Source organism: Pagrus major, chromosome 5, assembly GCF_040436345.1.
Source record: "Pagrus major chromosome 5, Pma_NU_1.0".
NCBI lineage: Eukaryota > Metazoa > Chordata > Actinopteri > Spariformes > Sparidae > Pagrus > Pagrus major.
Window position 1 is genome coordinate 829,039 of NC_133219.1, and position 20,382 is coordinate 849,420.

Below are 20,382 nucleotides of genomic sequence, written 5' to 3' on the forward strand. Positions count from 1 at the left end.
TTACCAATGAACCTGTTTACCTTTACAGGTGTTTTTGGCTCATTCCACAAATTTCTTAGTTTTTGTTGCTCCGGTCCCAACTTGTTCGAAAAAATTTGCTGGCATCCATTTCAGAATAACCATGCGTTTACAGAAATCTATAGAATTATGAGGTAAAACGCTTAATATATGTTTTCAATTGTGTGTATGTCAAAAAGGGATAGCAAATTATCAGACTTGGCTACCTTTAGGATTTGGTCTCCTACACGCAGGCCCTCCTCTTCAGCAGGACTGCCCTCTTGAACACTCGCGATGAAGATGCCAACATCATTTCCTCCTGCCAGCCTCAGCCCGACACTGTCTCCCTTTTGGAAATTCACCATCACCGTGTTCGGCCTGCAGGATGGGAAATACATGCTGCGATTAACAACACAACAACAAACAAAAAGGTTGGTGTTCCCAACCAAAGGATTAGAAAGTGGTGGACTATGGGTTTCTATTGGGTTTGCTATCTGTTGGGAAAGTTCTATGTAGATAAAGTTTACCTAGTCTTGTTCTTGTTGTTGCCCGAGCCTACTTTTTTGAGCTACAGCATACAGACTTGGCGATAAAACTGCACCAGAAAACATTAACTAAAAACATAGAGCATTTTTATTGTATAAAATTAACCAAATGTTTTAATGTTGTTTTGGTTGTTGCTCCGTAGTACCGGAGTGCAGCTTCTGCTCAGCTGTTTTTGCTGTTGACTGACAGTCGTCTTCTTCGGCGGAAGGTGTTGGGCACCCGCAATTCAGTGCGCTGTCACCACCAATGAATCTGGAGTGTTATTGCACCCATGTCGACAATTGATTCTAAGGTTTGCCTTTTTCTCTTCTTTTTATCTTCAATGATTCTGACACAGCAATGCTGTCCACATATAGACTGTGCTGCTTGAATTTTAACAACTTGCATCATTTGCATGTTTGTATTTACTGTTAAATTGCTGTATGTGTTTCTCTTATTTTACTCTCCAGATTGTTTGGTGAGAGACACATTGTGTTTTCTCTGATGTGCAGAGAGTATGGAGCAGGGGAGTGATGAGTGGCATCCAGTGGCAGGCCCCTCTGCTGGTGAACCAGGCTTATGTCAGACATCTGCAAAAGTCTTGGGCTCAGGGAGGCTACTGCACCCTGCTCTGCACTCAGCATCCTGCATGGTGCTGCAGAGCACGGCCTTGATGGCGTGACAAAGGTGGGCCCGACCTGTGCACTGCTGGCTGGCCTGGCACAGGGCAGCTTGGGTGCTTTGCTGGCACACTTGGCCACACTTGGCCACACTTATCAAAATGCAGAAAAGTGCCACGTGGTCCCAGCCAGGTCAGTCGAGTATTTGGGGCTCATTCTGGACTTGGCCACCATGACAGCCCACTTGACTTGTGGGCCAGATATGGTTTTGCTTCGGCCAGGTGGAGGTAGACCTTTTCGTGACAGCAGAGAACAGTCACTGTCCTCAGTGGAGATCAATGCGTGGCCCATTTGAGGACAGACGCCCTGAGCCTTTGATGGCCTCATATAAGACTGTATGCATTCCCTCCACTTCCTCTCCTGCTGGTTTTACTCAGGAAGGTGAGGCTACTGTGTGCCAGGGTACTCTTGGTGGCACCAAATTGGCCACAGATACCGTGGATGGCAGAGGTCCACGAGATGCTGGAGTGCCACTCATGGTGGCTTCCAGTCAGATGGTACTTGCAGGGCACGATTTGGCACCAGGAGCCCCAGACCCTGTGGCTTCATGTATGGCCCTTGAACGGCAGCATTTGTACTCACTTGGCCTAGACAGGGAGGTGATGGACACCTTGCAGGCCTCGTGGGCCCCCTCCAGTCAGCTGCAGTACAGTGTCAAGTGGAGGGTGTTTAGCAACTGGTGTCGTGCTAAGGGGGAGGATCCCTTGGCTTGCCACATCTCGGTAATTCTTGCACCTCTTTTCCCTGGGTTGGGCAGTATCAACTCTCAGGGGTTACCTTGCAGCAGACTCTGCTGTTTATGAGAAGTGTGGTGGCTTGTCTCTAGGAGCACATTCCCTGGCTGCACAATTTTTAAGAGGAATGAGAAGGACTTGTCCATTCCAAAAGCCTCTGCTGCCCTCCTGTGATCTCTGGGTGGTTCTCAGAGCCCTTTGTCTGCCCACTTTTGAGCGGCTGTCCAGTCTTGACCTTCGGCTTCTTTGTTGGGAGACTGTTTTCCTATTCACTATTGCATAAGCCAAGCGAGGGTGTGAGTTGGGTCGCTCTCTTTGTGGATGCTGCATGTCTCAGGTTTGTGGAAGGAGACAGAATGGTCTGCCTTCTACCTAACCCCTGTTTTTCAGCCAGGAATTTTGTCTCCAGGCCTCTGGTCCTGGAGGTCTTCTATTCCCAGCCACATCTTTCTACAGAGGCTGAGACACTTCACAGCTTGGGTCCTGTGAGGGCCCTCAGGCTCTATGTTGACTGCACAAAGTCCTTCCGCACTTCAGACAGGCTGTTTGCGTCAAATGGAGTATCCACATTGGGTAGGCCTAATTTAAAGTAGTGTCTGGCCCATTTGTTAGTGGATCTAATCGCCCTCGCTTATGTGTATGTGGGAATGGATCCCCCTTCAAGGATTGTGGTGCATTCTACAAGGGGAATGGCTGCGTTATGGGCACTGCTTCGGGGGGCAATTAGCAATTACGCTGTACAGCTGGTGCCTGGTACAAAAGTGGGACACAGAGCAGGGTGAACACAGCTGCACAGTAATGATTTGACCTTCTACACTCTGGAAAGGTATGCGGTGGAAATGATAATATTACATGCTGCCATTGACTTTTGTAGGAGGTCTTTATGTGTCATGTCATTATGTCAACCGGGAGCTGAAATCAACTTCATGTTTTAATTGCATTCTTACCATGCAGTAGTGATTCAAGCTGAAGGCAGTGATTGCAGCACTAAATATCGAGGGTCAGGCTCAAGCCATAATGTCATTAAACTCAAATGCATTCAATGCACAGAGACATGCAGCATACTGTACATTCTTAGTGAAATGACCTTTCTATTCCTGTGTGTTTCAGAGAGCATCACAAAAATAGGCAGACTCACTGCAATGTGAGGACTATCAGGTTCAAGTCTGTGCTGCAATTTAATCAACCAAGTTCATACAATGAATGTGGGTAGGGGTGGATTTATGTATGCTGGGATGTGAAGGCATTAATTCATTGAAGGACTTGTGTACATTATGTTCTCATATGAATATGTTTTCATGAAATTATGAATGAAATATGAAAGGAATGAAAAGTAACACAGTAAAAAGTTTGAAGTATATGGAACTGTGACGAGAGAAAAAAAAACTTGCCCGTATATTTTTTCATCTTCTGGACTTGGTCGGAGGAGAATCTTGGGCGTGGCTGTTACAGCTGCTGTAGATAAAATCACGAAGAGTGTTGTTAACATCATGTTTACAACTGCCAACAACATTTCAGGTTGTAAATAAATGTATAATGACGTGTAGTAGACCGAACACAGGAATAAACAAATAAACTAAATTATTTCACTAACGTTGTGATGCTTTAATCGTAAGGCTCTCTGCCTGCACAGAGACACACACAGACCCAATGACCTCTGACCTTAAGCAGGAAAGATGTCAAGAAAGACAAGGAACAGACCTGAGAAATCTGCCTTATCCCACCAACTTTGGGAGAATAAAGGCTTTGTTTGCTCTTCAGACAGAGATCACATCCACATAGATGAACCATTAGGGCTGTAAATTATGGGGTGACCAACATTCCTGTGTGTTCACCCTGCTCCTCTACTTTCCTCACCCTAAGTGTCTGAAATGGTCACTACCTATCTACATAAATGTGCACATATATATATCTTGTGTTTCAGAACATGTAATCATTTTAATATTATGAAACGCTAACTCTGCTTCAAAATCTGCTAATTTACAGGACACCAACCTGCTATACAATTTTTAAAAAATAATTTTAAGAGTTACTAACACAATGATACAAGGAAATGCCAGTACAAAATGAGTGTATTTGAGGTTAGCCAGTATGATTTACTTATGATTTGAGTTCTATTATCATTTATTATTTTAGATGTGTCTGTTATATAATACTAGGTTACAGATAAGAACATGTTTATTTGTTATGTTACTAAGAGTGAGCTTTCTAATTTGCCAGCGCATATAATTAAAATATTATTTAGTCAAATCAATCAAATTACTCCTATTTAAGCAAAGGCTAGTTCTCACAAAGGAATTAATTAGTAATCAGTAAAAGAGTGCCAAAGTTCCTCTTTCTTCCAAAACATGTACCTAGACTATAAAACATGTTGTCCGCGCTTCTCTTCTGGGCTATTTAGGGCTTTTTTGGCTCATTCTCTTGTCCGTTCTGGTTCTTGTCCTGGCTCACCACCCTTTTGGGCTCTCCATGGTGTAGGCCCCCTGCTTGGCCATGCGGCCAACAGGCCTGTATGCATGGTGTCTTTTGTTTTTCACTTTTTACTGAGAGCTAAGCAAAGCTCCAGAATGGAGCATTCTTCTTAACAGCTGAAGTAGCTGGTGACTTAAAAAATGTAAAAAAAAAAAACGCCCAAAAAACAGAAAAAAACAACAACCATAAAATTGCTCCGTAGGGCTGGTTTGGCTTAATTCAAGTCTCCCAAAGCCCTTAGATCCTAAAATGATTCGAAAAGACGTTATTTACGCCCTCAACAGGCAGTCAAGCTTATGCATTCACTTCAGACAGGGTGCTTTAAGCTTAGCAGCTACAATGAAGATATGAGCTTTAAAGGGTGTAAATACAGTCTCTTCAAATACATTTGGTATCTTGGGGCTTCTGGAGACTTGAATTACGTATGAAGGCATTTTATATAGTTTTTTTTTTACTTAAAAAAAAAACAATGTAAAACAACAATGTCTTCTATTGAGAATTCTGGCCTGACTAGATGACCAGTATTGACCATTGAATGAATGTGTTATTCTGCTTTGGGGTCTGAGATAAACAATAGATTGGGAAATACGACTGACATCACACTTGATGAGAACACACACACATAACCGCATGGACACTCCAAATCAACACGTAGGGCCAAGTCAACCAGGATAAACACACACACACATGCACGAGCATACACGCACTCTCTCACACAAGATTCAGGAGTTCTTGGAAAGTACATGAAATACTAGGAAAGATATGGAACAATGAGACAAGGGTCATCATGACATTTTGATAATGGTCTAGGTCATCACTATGCAAGTGTGATTGTGCAAGCAGATTTCGAGGCACATAAATGTCTGGTCAGTCCAGGAATAAACAGAACCCACTTTCTACAAACCTTGCCTCTGTGTCGTCTTTCTGAGCGTTTCGGCTTCAACAGATACTATTGTTGTATATGTAAGGCAGTTGCCTATTTTGGTCGATAGATGGCGCTTTTATATTATTTATGCCCTCAGGTGTTACGCGATTGTTGCTGTTTGTCCTTTACCGGACACCGTGGTTTCAGTTATTTGCTCTGCGTGGCCGCCATTTTGGCTGAGTGGTTGTTTATGGTTTGTAAGGAAAGCACTATAGATAGTTCTCTACATCGTAGTCAAATATCTTGACCATAAACAGTCAGTACGCTGTTCTACTTAAATGATGTGGTTATTGAGATGTTGGTTGACCATCTGATGAAGTTTTAGGATTTGTAACCTGGTTTTTATACGAGTATGTCGGCCGTGATTATGGCTAGCTTTTTAGTTGTATGTGTGCTAGCTCCGCGGATACTGTCTGCTATTTATCTACCTGTGGGTTTTCTCTTATGCTCTGTGTTTTGAGCTGAAACCTTGTCTTAAGGGGTTTAGTAGCTGTGAAGGTACAGCGCTTTATTTTGAATACTGTACAATTACTTTTATATGACTTAACTGACTGAGTGTTTGTTTATGGTTTGTAAGGTTTGTAAGGTGAAGCCGCCACCATCGACACTCAATAAACCGCCAGGTCTCAGCCACGATCTTGACCATCCATGTGTCCGACTCGTCCCTCATATTGCACCCAGCAATACCAACATCAACACAATGCAGAGTCTCCGGGTGTAGAGAGGCGCAATCTCACACGGGCTGGGTTACATCTTTGGTGCCGTGACCCAGATCGTGGCGCTTCGAGACCGAAGCGGAAGTGAAGCTGTCGGCTGCCAGACTCGGCAGCAACCTCCACTACGCAGCTGTATTGAACTGTTATTATCCAAGTGTGTCGTGTGACGAACTGAGCTATTAGAGTGAAGATGCATTGCCAGGATTTTCATCCTCTCCAACATATCCTTTGAAAGTTGAAGTGCATCTTATTGTGTTGTGTTATTCATTTGAGGTCTTGATATTCTAAAGAAAAGAAAAGAAGAAGAAGAAAAAAAAATTAAAGCTACTTGAATGGTAAATGAGTATATTCTGTGTGGAACATTTCCATAAGGATAATCTAGGATTAATATTAAGCAAGTGTTGCTGGTTTATCTCATTCATATTCTCTGTGCTGAATATAGAGTTGTGTAATGACGTTTTGAGTTAAATTTAAGTGTAATGTGAGTTTTTGGGGTATCAAGTGATGATTGTGCCACACATTTTATTTTGGTTATTACATTCAAACACAGTTATACTCACTCACAACTAAGTATATAACAAGTAATTCACACACACACACACATATACATTTTATTTTGCTGCTTAAATCTGAGATAGAGAACATTGAAGATGATGAGTGACTACGCAGACTCTCCACTGAAGCAGGGTCGCCCTGCAGCAACATCAGGCCCTCCACCTACCCCCGGGCCTATAAAAAGCCACAGCTATGACTCTTCAAGGAGGACGCATACTCACCTCTCCAGTGAAGGAGCTGGCACCAGCAACCAAGTCATCTTTGAGGTCAAAGCTAACCACCCAGTTCTCCAGGTCCCCTAGTCAGCAGCTGCAGTACCACACTCCAGTCCGGCAGCCCACGGACTCAGGACTGGGCGCACAGCTCACCCCGGCACCCCCAGTGCTGACACCCTATACCGATGCCCGTGCAGCTCCAACTCAAGTGTCCACATTACCAGCCCTTGTAACCCCAAGTGCAACTCCTCCAGTGTTTCAGCCGACTTTGCAGACCACCATCGCCTCTGCCCTCCTGCCCCAGACCAGCGTGCACAGGCCCACGGCCACCCTGCCACCTCAAAGTCTCCCATGTCCCAACTTCCCAGAGACACAAGTCGTACAGCAGCCCACCATGAACCAGCCAGGTATCTCCCCTTACCCAATACAGGTTTATCAGACTAGCCCCCAGATCCCCACCAGCTATGCTGATCCCTCACCTGCGCCAAAAGCCTGCATGTCAAGTTTTCCAACACCACACACAATGACCTTCATGAGGAACCCCTCTACAGCTGAGCAGACCCCCCAAGGCACAGAGTATGGACAAATCCCCCAGTTGCACATGTCACAAGCCGCTGCCCATCACTCTCAGGTTCCCCTGCACTCATCTGCCACCAGTGCATGGGGCCCCACTGCAGCTGCACCCACCTCTCTGAATGTCACCCATGCAGCTTTTGACTACACACCTTCTTCCCACACCCAAGCCCCAGTACATCTACAGCCCCCTGCTTCAGTCCCTCAAGTCAGCATGTATCCTGATACAGTCCCCCAACCCACCCTCCTGCCTCCATCCTCCATCCAGCACATGCATGCACCACTAAATGCCCCTGTCAGAGCCACTGCCACCCCAAGCCTCCCACCAGCAGCCTATGGCGGTTTCCTGCAGACTCATCAGGTGAAGAATGTCTAAGTCTTCACTGGTAATGCTGATAGCAAGTTGCTTGTGGAGGACTGGATTCGCAACATGCAATATCTGCTGGAGGCAATAGAGCTCCCCCTTCACCTTCGCTTCTCCACGGTGGTGCGTCACCTGAGTGGTGAGGCCAGAAAGCTGATCCTGAATCTGCCTCACCATGACCAAACCCCTGAAAAGGCATTTGTGGAGCTGAGGGCGGAGTATGGTGACACACAGGGCTCCTTGGACCCGCTAGCCGACTTCTGTGACCGTGGCAGAGGCCAGGGGAGCCTGCCTGCTCTTATGCTATAACACTGGAGGCAACATTGCGAGCTGTAGAAGAAACCCAAAGAGGTGGCAGGCCTTTCCCTGACCATGACTGTAAACTCACCCGGCAGTTCTTAAGAGGACTAAATGATGAAGAGGTGTACATGAGGATTGCTCCAATGAAACCCCGGCTTCTGAGCTTCCGGGAGCTACAAGATGAGCTCAGAACTCTGGCAAAGGAAACAAAAAAGTTCCAGTCACTGAACAAATCCAAGAAGACCTACGCTCAGGTCCAGGTTGCGAAGGACGGCTCACTATGGTTATGTATTGACTACTGAAAGCTCAACTCCTACAGCACAAGAGATGCCTTCCACCTGCCCAGAATAGAGGAGGCCCTGGAAGCTCTGGGGCAGGCAAAGTTCTTCTCTACACTTGACCTCACATCAGGTTATTGGCAGGTGGAGGTGTCAGAGCATGACAAACACAAGACAGCATTCAGCTCCCCAATGGGGCTGTTTGAGGCCAACTGAATGCCCTTTGGACTGCAGAATGCCCCCTTCACCTTTCAAAGACTCATGACCTGCTGCTTTGGAGATCTGAACTTCACTCACCTCTTGATTTATCTTGATGACCTCATCATATTCTCTAAAACCTTTGATGAGCATCTGGAGAGACTGCAGCTGGTGTTCAATCGGCTTCAGGAGCACGGCTTGGGGCCAGCGGTGGGTGTCTCGGCTAGCTGCCTTTGACTTCGACGTCCAGTATAGGAGGGGCCAGAGCAACGCCAACACGGATGCCCTCTCCCATATGTCCAACCAGGAGGTCACCGAGATCCTACACACATGCCCCCAGCAGGTGAGGTTCAATGGGCCCAGGCATGGCGTGGGACAGCACACACAGGACCCAGTAAACCCCACAAGCCAGAACACATCTGCCTCAGAGACAGCCCATTCTCAACTCCCTGGGCATAATGAGCCCTTCAGAGACGTAGGGATGGAGTCACTGCCTGCCATGACAAAACAGGAGATCTGTGCAGGGCAGAAGGAAGATCCTGTTATCGGCCCTGTCCTGCATTATAGGAGTCTGAACCAGAAACCAAGCCGCAGCAAGAGGATCAGTGGTGGTGGGCAGGTGTGCCTTCTCTTAAAGGAGTGGAGGAGGTTAGTAATAAGAGATGGTATCATGTACCGCCGCATCCAAGACTGCCAAAGGGGAGTAGTGGAGCAGCTAGTACTGCCAGAGAAGCTGCGTGAATCGGTCAAGACGGCTCTTCATGATGACTTGGGGCACTTAGGTTTTGAGAGGACCGTGCAGATGATAAGAGAGAGATTTCACTGGCCACGGTGCTGCCTCAGAAAGACCCCAACTGCAGGTGTCAGGGCTCCCCTGGTCAGCATTCACAGCAGTGCTCCCATGGAGCTCGTATGTGTGGACTTTCTGACTCTGGAAAGGTCGAAGGGCGGAATAGAAAATGTCCTCATTGTCACTGACCACTTCTCACGCTATGCGCAGGCCTACCCCACTAAAGACCAAAAGGCCAACACTGTGGCCAGAGTGCTGTGGAGAAACTTCTTCTGTCGGTTTGGTTTCCCTGCGAAATTGTATGCAGACCAGGGGCGCAATTTTGAAAGTGCTGTTGTGAAGGAGCTGTGTAAGTGCACTGGCATCACTAAGACCCACACAACCCCCTATCACCCCCAGGGCAACGGAACCACTGAAAGGTTTAACCGCACCCTCATGAACATACTTGGGACACTGGAGCCTCATCTGTAGTATGTGGATGCAATGACGCACGCCTACAATTGCACACGCCACGATTCTACGGGATATACGCCATACTTCCTGATGTTTGGCAGGCATCCTAAGCTCCCTGTTGACCTGATCTTTGGGCTCCAGACCACTAATGAGCCATGTGAATATAGTGAGTATGTCCAGACTCTGCATGACTGTCTGTCACAGGCCTATGCCCAGGCTAATCAGACCTCTCACCAAGCCAAGGGACAACAGAAAAAAATAATATGATCAGAGAGCAAAGAGTCAAGTCTTCAACCCAGGTGACAGAGTTCTGGTTAAAGTGTGTCATGTGGAGGGGCGGCAGAAACTGGGAGACAAGTGGGAGCCCCGGCCATACATTGTGGTGAAGAAGCAGCCCAGCATACCTGTGTATGTGGTGCGATCAGAACATGGTGACGTAGAGAGGGTGGTCCACCGCAATCTTCTTACACAGTGTATGTTTCTTCCAGTAGAGCAGGCTGGTGAGGTGACAAGAGGGGAGGGTGAGCCAGACACAGAGGAGGACATGGGGATGGAGGATACAGAGGACATGGGGGAGCAGGCCGGTGAAGTGATAATACATGGAGATGAGTCAGACACAGTGGAGGACTTGGAGGTGGACAACATGGAGGAAAATGTGGAGAAGTTTACCTGAGACAACAGATGAACAGTTTAAACGCACAGGAATGAAGGAAGTGGATGTGGAGGCAGAACAAGTGAGTGAAGGAGGTGAGGAACATGTAACAGCCAGGGGCACCAACCTGCCTCCCAGTCCCAGTGTTCCTAGGAGGAACTCGCCGAGAAATCGACGTCCCCCCAAGAAACTGTCCTATGAGTCACGAGCCGTGGAATCAGAGGAGGATCGGCAGAAGGTGGAAAGAGGATGGAAGTTGTGGCAGAGGGCCTAAGCGAGAAGAGCAGCAGGACTCATGTAGCTTAACACAGCAAGAGCACCCACCTTAATAGGGGGTACATGCACATGTTTTCATCATACATCACTACACGCCACACTGTCATTCATTCTTCACATGATTTTTTTTGTGACTGTTCTCTTTGTTTGTGTTTAGTGGGTGGTCCTTGTTTTATTTCATTTGGTATGATGACTGGGACGCCATCAATTAAAGAAGGAGTGGATGTAAGGCTGTTGCCTATTTTGGTCGATAGATGGCGCTGTTATATTTTTTATGCCCTCAGGTGTTACGCGATTGTTGCTGTTTGTCCTTTACCGGACACCGTGGTTTCAGTTATTTGCTCTGCGTGGCCACCATTTTGGCTCAGTGTTTGTTTATGGTTTGTAAAGTAAGCACTATAGATAGTTCTCCACATCGTAGTCAAATATCTTGACCATAAACAGTCAGTACGCTGTTCTACTTAAATGATGTGGTTATTGAGATGTTGGTTGACCATCTGATGAAGTTTTAGGATTTGTAACCTGGTTTTTATACGAGTATGTCGGCCGTGATTATGGCTAGCTTTTTAGTTGTATGTGTGCTAGCTCCGCGGATACTGTCTGCTATTTATCTACCTGTGGGTTTTCTCTTATGCTCTGTGTTTTGAGCTGAAACCTTGTCTTAAGGGGTTTAGTAGCTGTGAAGGTACAGCGCTTTATTTTGAATACTGTACAATTATTTTTATATGACTTAACTGACTGAGTGTTTGTTTATGGTTTGTAAGGTTTGTAAGGTGAAGCCGCCCCCACGACACTCAATAAACCGCCAGGTCTCAGCCACGATCTTGACCATCCATGTGTCCGACTCGTCCCTCATATTGCACCCAGCAATACCAACATCAACACAACGCAGAGTCTCCGGGTGTAGAGAGGTGCAATCTCACACGGGCTGGGTTACATACACATTCTCTACAACATAATTGGCATCACGAAAACAGGTCTTGGCAGAAAAGGACAGCTCTACGAACCTGCATCTTGGGCTGGGCGACATTGCAAAGTGGCCACAAAAAGGTGAGATATTTCTCGCATATTTTCAAAAATTGCAATCTCACCCATGTCTAAGAGCAGTAAGTAAGCTTCCACAAATTTCTTCAAAAACGGAGCTGTATATTGTTGTTATTAAAGTATAAATCAGAGAGGGTTTGTTGAGTTGGGCTCACTCACACAAACGGTTCTCTCCCCCTCACGGGGAGACGCGAGCTCCTGAGCAAAAGGAAAAGAGGGGGGGGGGGGGGGGGGGGAGTCTCTTTGTGTGTTTTAGCAAATTTGACTCCGGGGTCCAAACAGCTACAATCAGAGTCAGAAAAGCTAAATGTGAGAATATTGCGACGAAAACAGAGAGAAGCAATTAAAAATAAAAAACTCTTACTAAGGAATCTCCTATAGCTCCAAGAGGGAGCAGAGAAGTGTCTCTTGTTAAAGCTTTAAAAGAAAGCTGAAAACTTTGAGCTGACGGGCTGTAAAAGTAGTGTCAAGAGAAAAAGACTTAAATTCCAAGAGGGAACAAATCATTAAGTCTTAAATACTCTAAGAGAGAGCATATTGGAAAATAATTAAAGTAAATTAAAAACTCTAAGACAGGGAGATGCAGATTAGAGTAGAAATTTGAGTCCATGGGCTTCCAAAATAGAGGAGTTTTTTTACAAAGGTAAAGACAATCCAGATAAAGGATAGGTACAAATCAGGCTAAAAGAAAGAGGGTATTTTAAAAGACAAGGAGATGCAGATGGATGCAGATTAAAATACAGCTTTCAGTCCATGGATGGCAAAGATTGAGTCCATAGACTTCAAAATATAGTCAAATCAGAGTAAAAGAAAAGGGGTATTTTAAGACAGGGAGATGCAGATAAAAATACAGCCTTAAGCCCATGGACGGCAAATATTGGATAAATAAGCCAAAATAAAAGTAAATTAAAGAGCCAAATTAAAGGAGAAGTAAGAGTAAACGCATGTGATGATCAAACTGCAGAAAAGAACAATCTGAACCGAAATAAACAACAATAAAAGTTAGTTGTTAACAAAATAGAATACCAGCCAAAACAATTTCAGTAAAACCTATAATAAATGTTCGAACATTCTTATGGGGCTTCATAAAGTAAAGAAATAGTGCAAGTGCTTGTGTCATGACTGTGTGTTGAAAAATCTGCTGGAAAGATTTATGTATTCTCAAATGAATTGTGCTATTCGCAATGTTGTGTGGTTGTGTGCTGATATAACTGTCAGATGGTGGAGAGTTTTTGCTGTTTAAATAGCTTCGTGTGACTGTTAATAAGTGGTTAAGCATGTTGCAGTAGTTCAACACCCTGTGAAAGTTAGTAGACAAATTTGATAGTTCTGTTTTAAAGACGTGTGTGCTAGTAGATATATTGATATTGGACATGATTTATGTTCGTGTGTGTGTTGTTTTTGGCTTATGAATACTATTCGTGCAGGCTAAGAATTTCTAAATGCATGTTTAAAGTGTTGTTGAGATAAGGAATCCAAGTGACGGTCAGTTACAGTTACAACCAAAGAGACACAGCTCTGGGCAGGAGTTGTAGTAGTTTAACAGCGAGTTCCTAACTCATTGGTGGTTGAGAAGTAATGTGAGGAGAAGGTGTGTTTTGAGTTGTGGCTCCTCCCCTGTCTGTGTCCTGGAGTCTGTGTAAGAGGGATCCCAGCCCCCCCCCTACTCTACTGCACCTCCGGTGTGGTAATCACTAGGGATGCACCGATCCGATATTTGTATCGGTATCGGTACCGATATTGAAGAAATTTCTAGATCGGGTATCAGTGACAATGGGCCGATCCATATCGGCCGATCTATTCAGTGTAATTCTATGCTGTACGCTGTGAGTGACGTCATATGCAAGCAACACGCCGTGCGGAGCATACAGTGTTTACAAAATGGAGCGAGCGAAAGGATCAGCTATCTGGAGCTATTACACATTACCTCAGTCAACAAGCTCCACGGCTACGTGCAACATCTGTAAAGTGAATGTTCCGAGGGGCGGTATTAAAACGTCTAGTTATAATACAACAAACCTCATAAAGCACTTACAAAAATTTCACGTGAGAGAGCACACGGAGTTCGTTGAACAGAATAAACAAAAAGAAGGCGGCATGAAGCAGCTAACCTTAAAGGAAATGAAGGAAAGAGGAGACAAATTTCCAATGAATGGTGTGCAGGCAACCAAAATCACCGAAAGGATTTTGAACTTTATCGTAATGGATGGGCAACCGCTGTCGGTTGTTGGAGACAAGGGATTTCGGCTGCTAATTAGCCACCTGGAGCCACGGTATGACATGGTAAGCCGAAAATATTTGTCTTCGTTTCCCCGTGTCACTTTTGAGTTTAACAGCACACTGGCTGGATGAGAGTTTCGTGCCACACAGTGCAATGTTAAATGCAAAAAACTTCCGTGGGTCACACACCAGTGACGCGATTGCAGCTACCCTAAAAGAAATGCTTGATAAGTGACAAATTCCTTTGAATAAAGTCCATGTCATTCTGAGGGACAACGCCAGCAACATGCGAAAGGCGATGGACAACATGAAAGTGCGTAGTTTAGGCTGCGTTGCACATACAATGCATCTCGTTGTCATCGAGGGACTTCTATCACAGCGCGGCATCATTCTGTGAGTGATGCCGTTGCAAGTGGGAGACAGATTGTTGGACACTTCAAACATTCCCCGCTAGCTTATTCACGGCTGCAAGATATCCAGCTTGAGCTGAACCTACAACCAAAATGCCTGCAGCAGGACGTCAAAACCAGGTGGAATAGCACCTACTTCATGATCGCGAGTCTGGTGAAACAGAAGGGAGCACTGTCTGCTTATACTGCTGACCATGACCTGCCCACAACACTCACGGCAAACCAGTGGGCCTTGCTTGAAAAAACAATGAACTGTCTAGAACCGTTTGAGGAGTTTACAAGGAAGGTGAGCTCAGCCACATCCTCCACTGCTGATGTTGTCCCAAGTGTCACCGTTCTGAAACGTCTCCTCTCTATGGAAACCGAGGCTGACTCTGGGATTAAAACCATGAAAAGGACACTCTTAGAAGCTGTTGACAAGCGCTTTAGCACCGTGGAAGACGAACCTCTGTATGTACTTTCCACACTGCTGGACCCAAGATACAAGGACAGGTGAGACTGTAAACTTTTTGTAAGTTATTTCACTCTGTGAGAAAGATTATTTGACTTTACTAGAACATATAACATAGAAATATTAAATATTATACAGACATTATAGATGTTACATACAGTAATAACATATTTGAAATTTAAAGTAAGCATAACTGCATATGTGATCTTTTTTTTTCATTTCAAGAAGTATTAGTTTGCTGAATTTATAACTGAACCCAACATGTTTTATTTTTTCAGATTTTTCACCAGTGCAGACTCTGCCAAGCGTGGGAAAGATGCACTGGCTAAGGAGCTGGAGGAAGATGTGAGGACCACCACTGCTGATGGAGCATCAATGGCTTTGGAGCCACCAGGAAAGGCCCCCCGAGTGGAAACAGTAACTCCAAGCAGAAGCAGAAGCAGCAGCAGCGGCTTCATGAAAGAATTTGACAAAATTCGGGGGGAGCGAGAAGAAGGTCCTGGTGCAGCAAGTAGCTCTAGTACTGCTGTACAATTGCATGGTTATTTTACAGAGGAAACAATTCCTACCACAGATGACCCATACAAATACTGGGGAGTCAACCGCCAGCGCTTTCCTGGCCTTGCTGCTGCTGCCTTCAAATACCTCTGTGCACCCTGCACTAGCGTTGAAAGTGAAAGGCTTTTCAGCACAGTCTCCACCATCATGGACGAGAAGCGAAACAGACTCACAGCCGAGAGAGCAGAAATGCTTGCTTTCCTAAGCAAGAACCTGCCAGTGATGCTTAAGCCTGAGCTTGAGAAGCTTGAGAAATCTGCTTGAGCAGGTCACTGACACTGAGTGTCACTATGTGTGTGACTTAAGCCTCAACACAGCAAAATCTTGAAATGTTCTCTTACTGGATTGGCATTCATCCAAGGGCCTTCTGCCCCCTTAGTGGTGAAAAAACTTGTCAAGTTGGGACTACCTCTCTTTTTTTTTAGTTTTTACCAAGCTAGAGAAGCTATTGTTTTGATGCTTTTGTAATGGATGTTTAATTCCCATTTGCACTAAACTATATAAAGAGCTGATTGCTATTTATTTTGAAAGTCTACCAACCAAGCTAGTGAAGCTATTGTTTTCTCAATTTCAGCTCCTTTATTATTTATTACAAGTTACAAGTTGGGACTACCTCTAATTTTTTTTTTTTTTTTAGTTTTTACCAAGCTAGAGAAGCTATTGTTTTGTTCAGATGCTTTTGTAATGGATGTTTAATTCCCATTTGCACTAAACTATATAAAGAGCTGATTGCTATTTATTTTGAAAGTCTACCAACCAAGCTAGTGAAGCTATTGTTTTCTCAATTTCAGCTCCTTTATTATTTATTACAAGTTACAAGTTGGGACTACCTCTAATTTTTTTTTTTTTTTTAGTTTTTACCAAGCTAGAGAAGCTATTGTTTTGTTCAGATGCTTTTGTAATGGATGTTTAATTCCCATTTGCACTAAACTATATAAAGAGCTGATTGCTATTTATTTTGAAAGTCTACCAACCAAGCTAGTGAAGCTATTGTTTTCTCAATTTCAGCTCCTTTATTATTTTATTATTTATTTTGTTTTACATTGTATTTTGAATCCCTAATTGCACTGACTGAACCAGTCACACTATATTTTTATGATTAAGATTGTTTTACTGGTGCACAATTATTAAATAAATAAGTAATTCAGTACATTTATATCTGTTTATTTGTTTTAAAAAAAATAGGAAAGAAATGTTTAAGTCAAGTCTCATGATCCCAGTCTTTTCCCCTCAATGAACCTTACAGTTTGTTACCATAATTCCGCGCTGTTTTTCTGTATCGGTATTGGCCGATACTAAACCTCAGATATCGGTATCGGTATCGGAGGTGAAAAAAGCGGATCGGTGCATCCCGAGTAATCACCCTCCCTTCCCTCCTCACTGTCGACTGTGTTCGAGCTCAGTGAGCTTTTCCTTTTTTCTCTTTTGAATATAGCAAGGCTTTGTTGTGATTTTCGAGACGTTCTCAGCATACTGTCTTATTAGCGGTTGAATAATAGTTGTTGTCTGAAGTGTTTAAGAATACCTATATGCAGTGATCGATAAAAGTGTTTGATAATTACATATAAGTTGATATTCCAAATATTTTAACCAAGTGTGTTGCAAATGCATTTAAAGCTGGTTTACTTTCAAGTAAACACTGTGATCTGTTTTTCTTCCCAAATAATAATTGTGAGTTACAGAAAGCCACTGTTTTTTTTTTTAAAAACCGACAGCTGACATTAGGACTGAAACGGGTGAAATATTAAGGGAAAATAAGGAATACATAAAAACAATATTTACCAAGTTGCTAGTAAAGTGTAACCAGTATAAGTAAACAACTGTATTCAAACTGCAATAATAACGCTTACAACCAATTACAGCGGTGCAGTAATATAGGTTACAAAAAAGTACAAAAAGGTTGGACCCAAGCTGGCCAGAGGGAGGTACATTTGATGTAAGAGTGTGTGAGGATATGGAGGTCAGAATTAAAGACTACAAGCCAAAAGACAGAAATAAGAAGAGAAAACAAAAATGAGAAAGAGAATTTGAGATAATGAGACTGTTCAAAATTGAAGGGGTTACATTCAGAAAGAGGTTAAAAGAAAATCATGAAGACTCCCAACCCCCTATACAGTTCCCTCAGTTGGTCAAAGAGACAGAAATACAGAACAGTAGCAGGCTCAAGCAGTGAGGAGTAGGGTAAGAATTAATGAACAGACAGGTCAGCAGACAAGGGAAGAGCAAGTAGAAGACAGAGAAGTGTTAGGAGGCAGCCTTACAGTTGCCACAGGAAGGGAAGGAAGTAATAGAAGTTTAAGAGACCGAAATGCACTGCGAGTCCCGACCAGATACCCTGACACTGACTCTGATGGCCAATACCCAATCTTGATAAGGGGGTCACAAGGGCATTTCATACCGTGGCAGACGCTTGACCTTGAGGGGCTGATCTCTAGACTACCTGACATACATGAGGGGGCCAATAAATGGATAAAACAATTTGAGGAAGAAACAGTGGGTAAAATACTGGCACTCGGGGACATTGCACATGCAGTTGAAAAATACAGAAAGGAGGAGCAGAGACTAGCAATACAAGAAAGAGACATTCAAAGAAAAGTTATACAATTGCAGTTAACTGACTGGACTAACAAAAACAAAGAAAAAATCTAAGTTCCTGTCATGGACAACAAAATGCCTGTTGAAGCACCTGTTGCTGTGCTTACAGCTCCTTCCACCTACGCTCCCCAAAACCCCCCGACCAATGTCAATACCTATCAAAAGCCACAGTACTCTTTGACGAGAGGACCACCACAAATGACACGGGGGCGAGGACAAGGGGGAAGACAGTTGTCGAGAGGTTCCACAGTGATCTGTTGGGGATGCGAACAGCCTGGACACACATGCAGAGACTGCCCATCAAACCCATGGTCAAATAACAATGGGGGAGGACAAAGTCCGGGAGGTCAGCCTGTTCAACGTAGACACGTAGGCCCAGCCAATCCACTGGGGGGTGGGGGGGTGGGGGGGGGGTGGGGGGGTGGGGGGGGGTTACAGGGGTTACAGGGTTACTACAAATGCAAATAATTCCAATCACGGCTCTAGTTCAACTATCAACCAAAAGTGGTACGACCACACTGCCAGTGTTGGTGTCTGATTAAACCCCGATAAATTTGCTCGGGAGGGACGCACTGTGTAAATTAAAATTGAAAATTTGGTGCTCTCCACAAGGGGTGTACATTGACGATTTGGGAATACATTTTCAAATGAACTTACAAACAGAGCAAATGTGTATTGGTTAGGGGATATTTCAGAACCAGTGCTCCAAGTTTTTCAACAAGTGGGAAAAGGGCATCCACACCCAAATCCCAAAAGCTAAAAAAACACGCTCCGAGTATCACTTTACTATGTGTACTATGTACTACTATTTCCACTCCACGAACGGAACCATGATAAAAATACTGTGCGGCACATCCATGCTCGCGACACCTAAAGAGGTGAAAATAGCTGCTTGTGAGACACCACAAATGGCTGTGATTAAAGAGACCGAAAATGTGTTAAAACAAGATATGCTTAAACACGTTCCAGACCAATTGTGGTCAAAACACGAAACTGATGTTGGACTAGTAAAATCAGCTAACCCAATTAAAATAGGACTAAAACCAAACGTGAAACTACCGCGATGCGCACAATATCCACTAAAACCTGAAGCAGAACGAGGCATAAATAAAACCATCGAAAGGTTAATAAATGCAGGAGTGTTGGTTGAGTCCATGTAACACCCCAATATTACCAGTGCTAAAGGCAGACAAATCCAAGTACCGTCTAGTGCATGACTTGCAAGCTATAAATGAGATATTAGAAGACTGGCCAGCAGCGATGCCAAACCCACACACATTGCTTACCAACATACCAGCTAATGCAAAATTTTTCACAGTATTTGATTTGTGCTCAGCATTTTTTAGCATTCCGCTAGCTGAGGAATCCAGACATCTATTTGCATTCACGTACAGGGGACAACAATATTCCTACACGAGAATGCCCCAGGGGCTCAAACACAGTCCACATGTATTCAATCAGATATTGAGACAAGACCTGGACGGCATAACAATGAACAGTACATTGCTACAATATGTTGATGACTTGTGGATCTGCGCACCGACGTTAGACGACTGCCACCGAGACTCAGTTAAACTGCTTCGAAAGTTAGCTGAGGGGGGACACAAAGCTTCACAAGCTAAATTGCAGTATTGTCAACCCCAGGTTAATTACTTGAGAAGAGTAATCTCTGATGGAGCTGTATCTGTAGCACCAGCACAACTAGAGGGGGTGGGGAAAGCACCACAACCACAGACAGTTGGACAGATGATGACATTTCTAGGGATGACTGGGTTCAGTTCAGACTGGATAAAAGACTATGCAGTAAAAACAGCAGCACTGAGAGAACTTATAAAAGAGGCAGGGACAGCAACGTTTAATGCTCAATTGCGATGGACAAATTAAGCAGTAGTAGCATTTAAAACTATCAAACAGGAAATGCAAACAGCGCCCGCGTTAGCAGTACCTGACTATGACAAACCTTTTTTTTTTTTCTGTATGTGTCCAATCGACATAACATGTATGCATCTGCAGTTCTGATGCAGAACAATGCAGCAGACGAGGCAGCAAAACTTGTCACAAAGAGCCAAGTGGCCATTTTAACACCTGTTGTGTCACTAGAGCCAGTTGCTACCCCAGAGGACATAATTCTAATACAACAGAAAGCAGGATCTCGAACACACTATGTGGCAGCAGAGAGGGGCATCACAGGATGAGAAGGGACTATGGCGGTCTCATGAAGGTTTGTTGGTTGCACCGGTGTCATTGTTGACGTTCTTGATATCTGACGTGCGAGGGGGGAAGTAATAAAGAAAATAAAGCAACAAGGTTATTGGTCGCCATACCTGCAGTCAATGGTTGATGAGGTATTGGGACAGTGTGAAATTTGTGCTCAAAGCAATGTAAAAAAAGGAATAACTAC

The 20,382-nt window shown here is 44.3% G+C and overlaps 1 protein-coding gene across 4 annotated transcripts in view; it reads right to left on the bottom strand.

The window, feature by feature from the left end:
- LOC140996489 (tight junction protein 2-like) overlaps positions 1-20,382 on the bottom strand; it is a 70,835-nt gene that overhangs the window by 42,757 nt on the left and 7,696 nt on the right. For 3 of the 4 annotated variants that reach the window (XM_073466907.1, XM_073466905.1, XM_073466908.1), the window contains 2 exons: positions 3,328-3,391; positions 225-375 (listed from right to left, as the gene is read on the bottom strand). In XM_073466907.1, coding sequence (XP_073323008.1) covers positions 225-375; positions 3,328-3,391 — 215 coding nt within the window. The remainder of the gene's footprint in view (positions 1-224; positions 376-3,327; positions 3,392-20,382) is intronic. The other variant, XM_073466906.1, reaches the window with a different exon arrangement.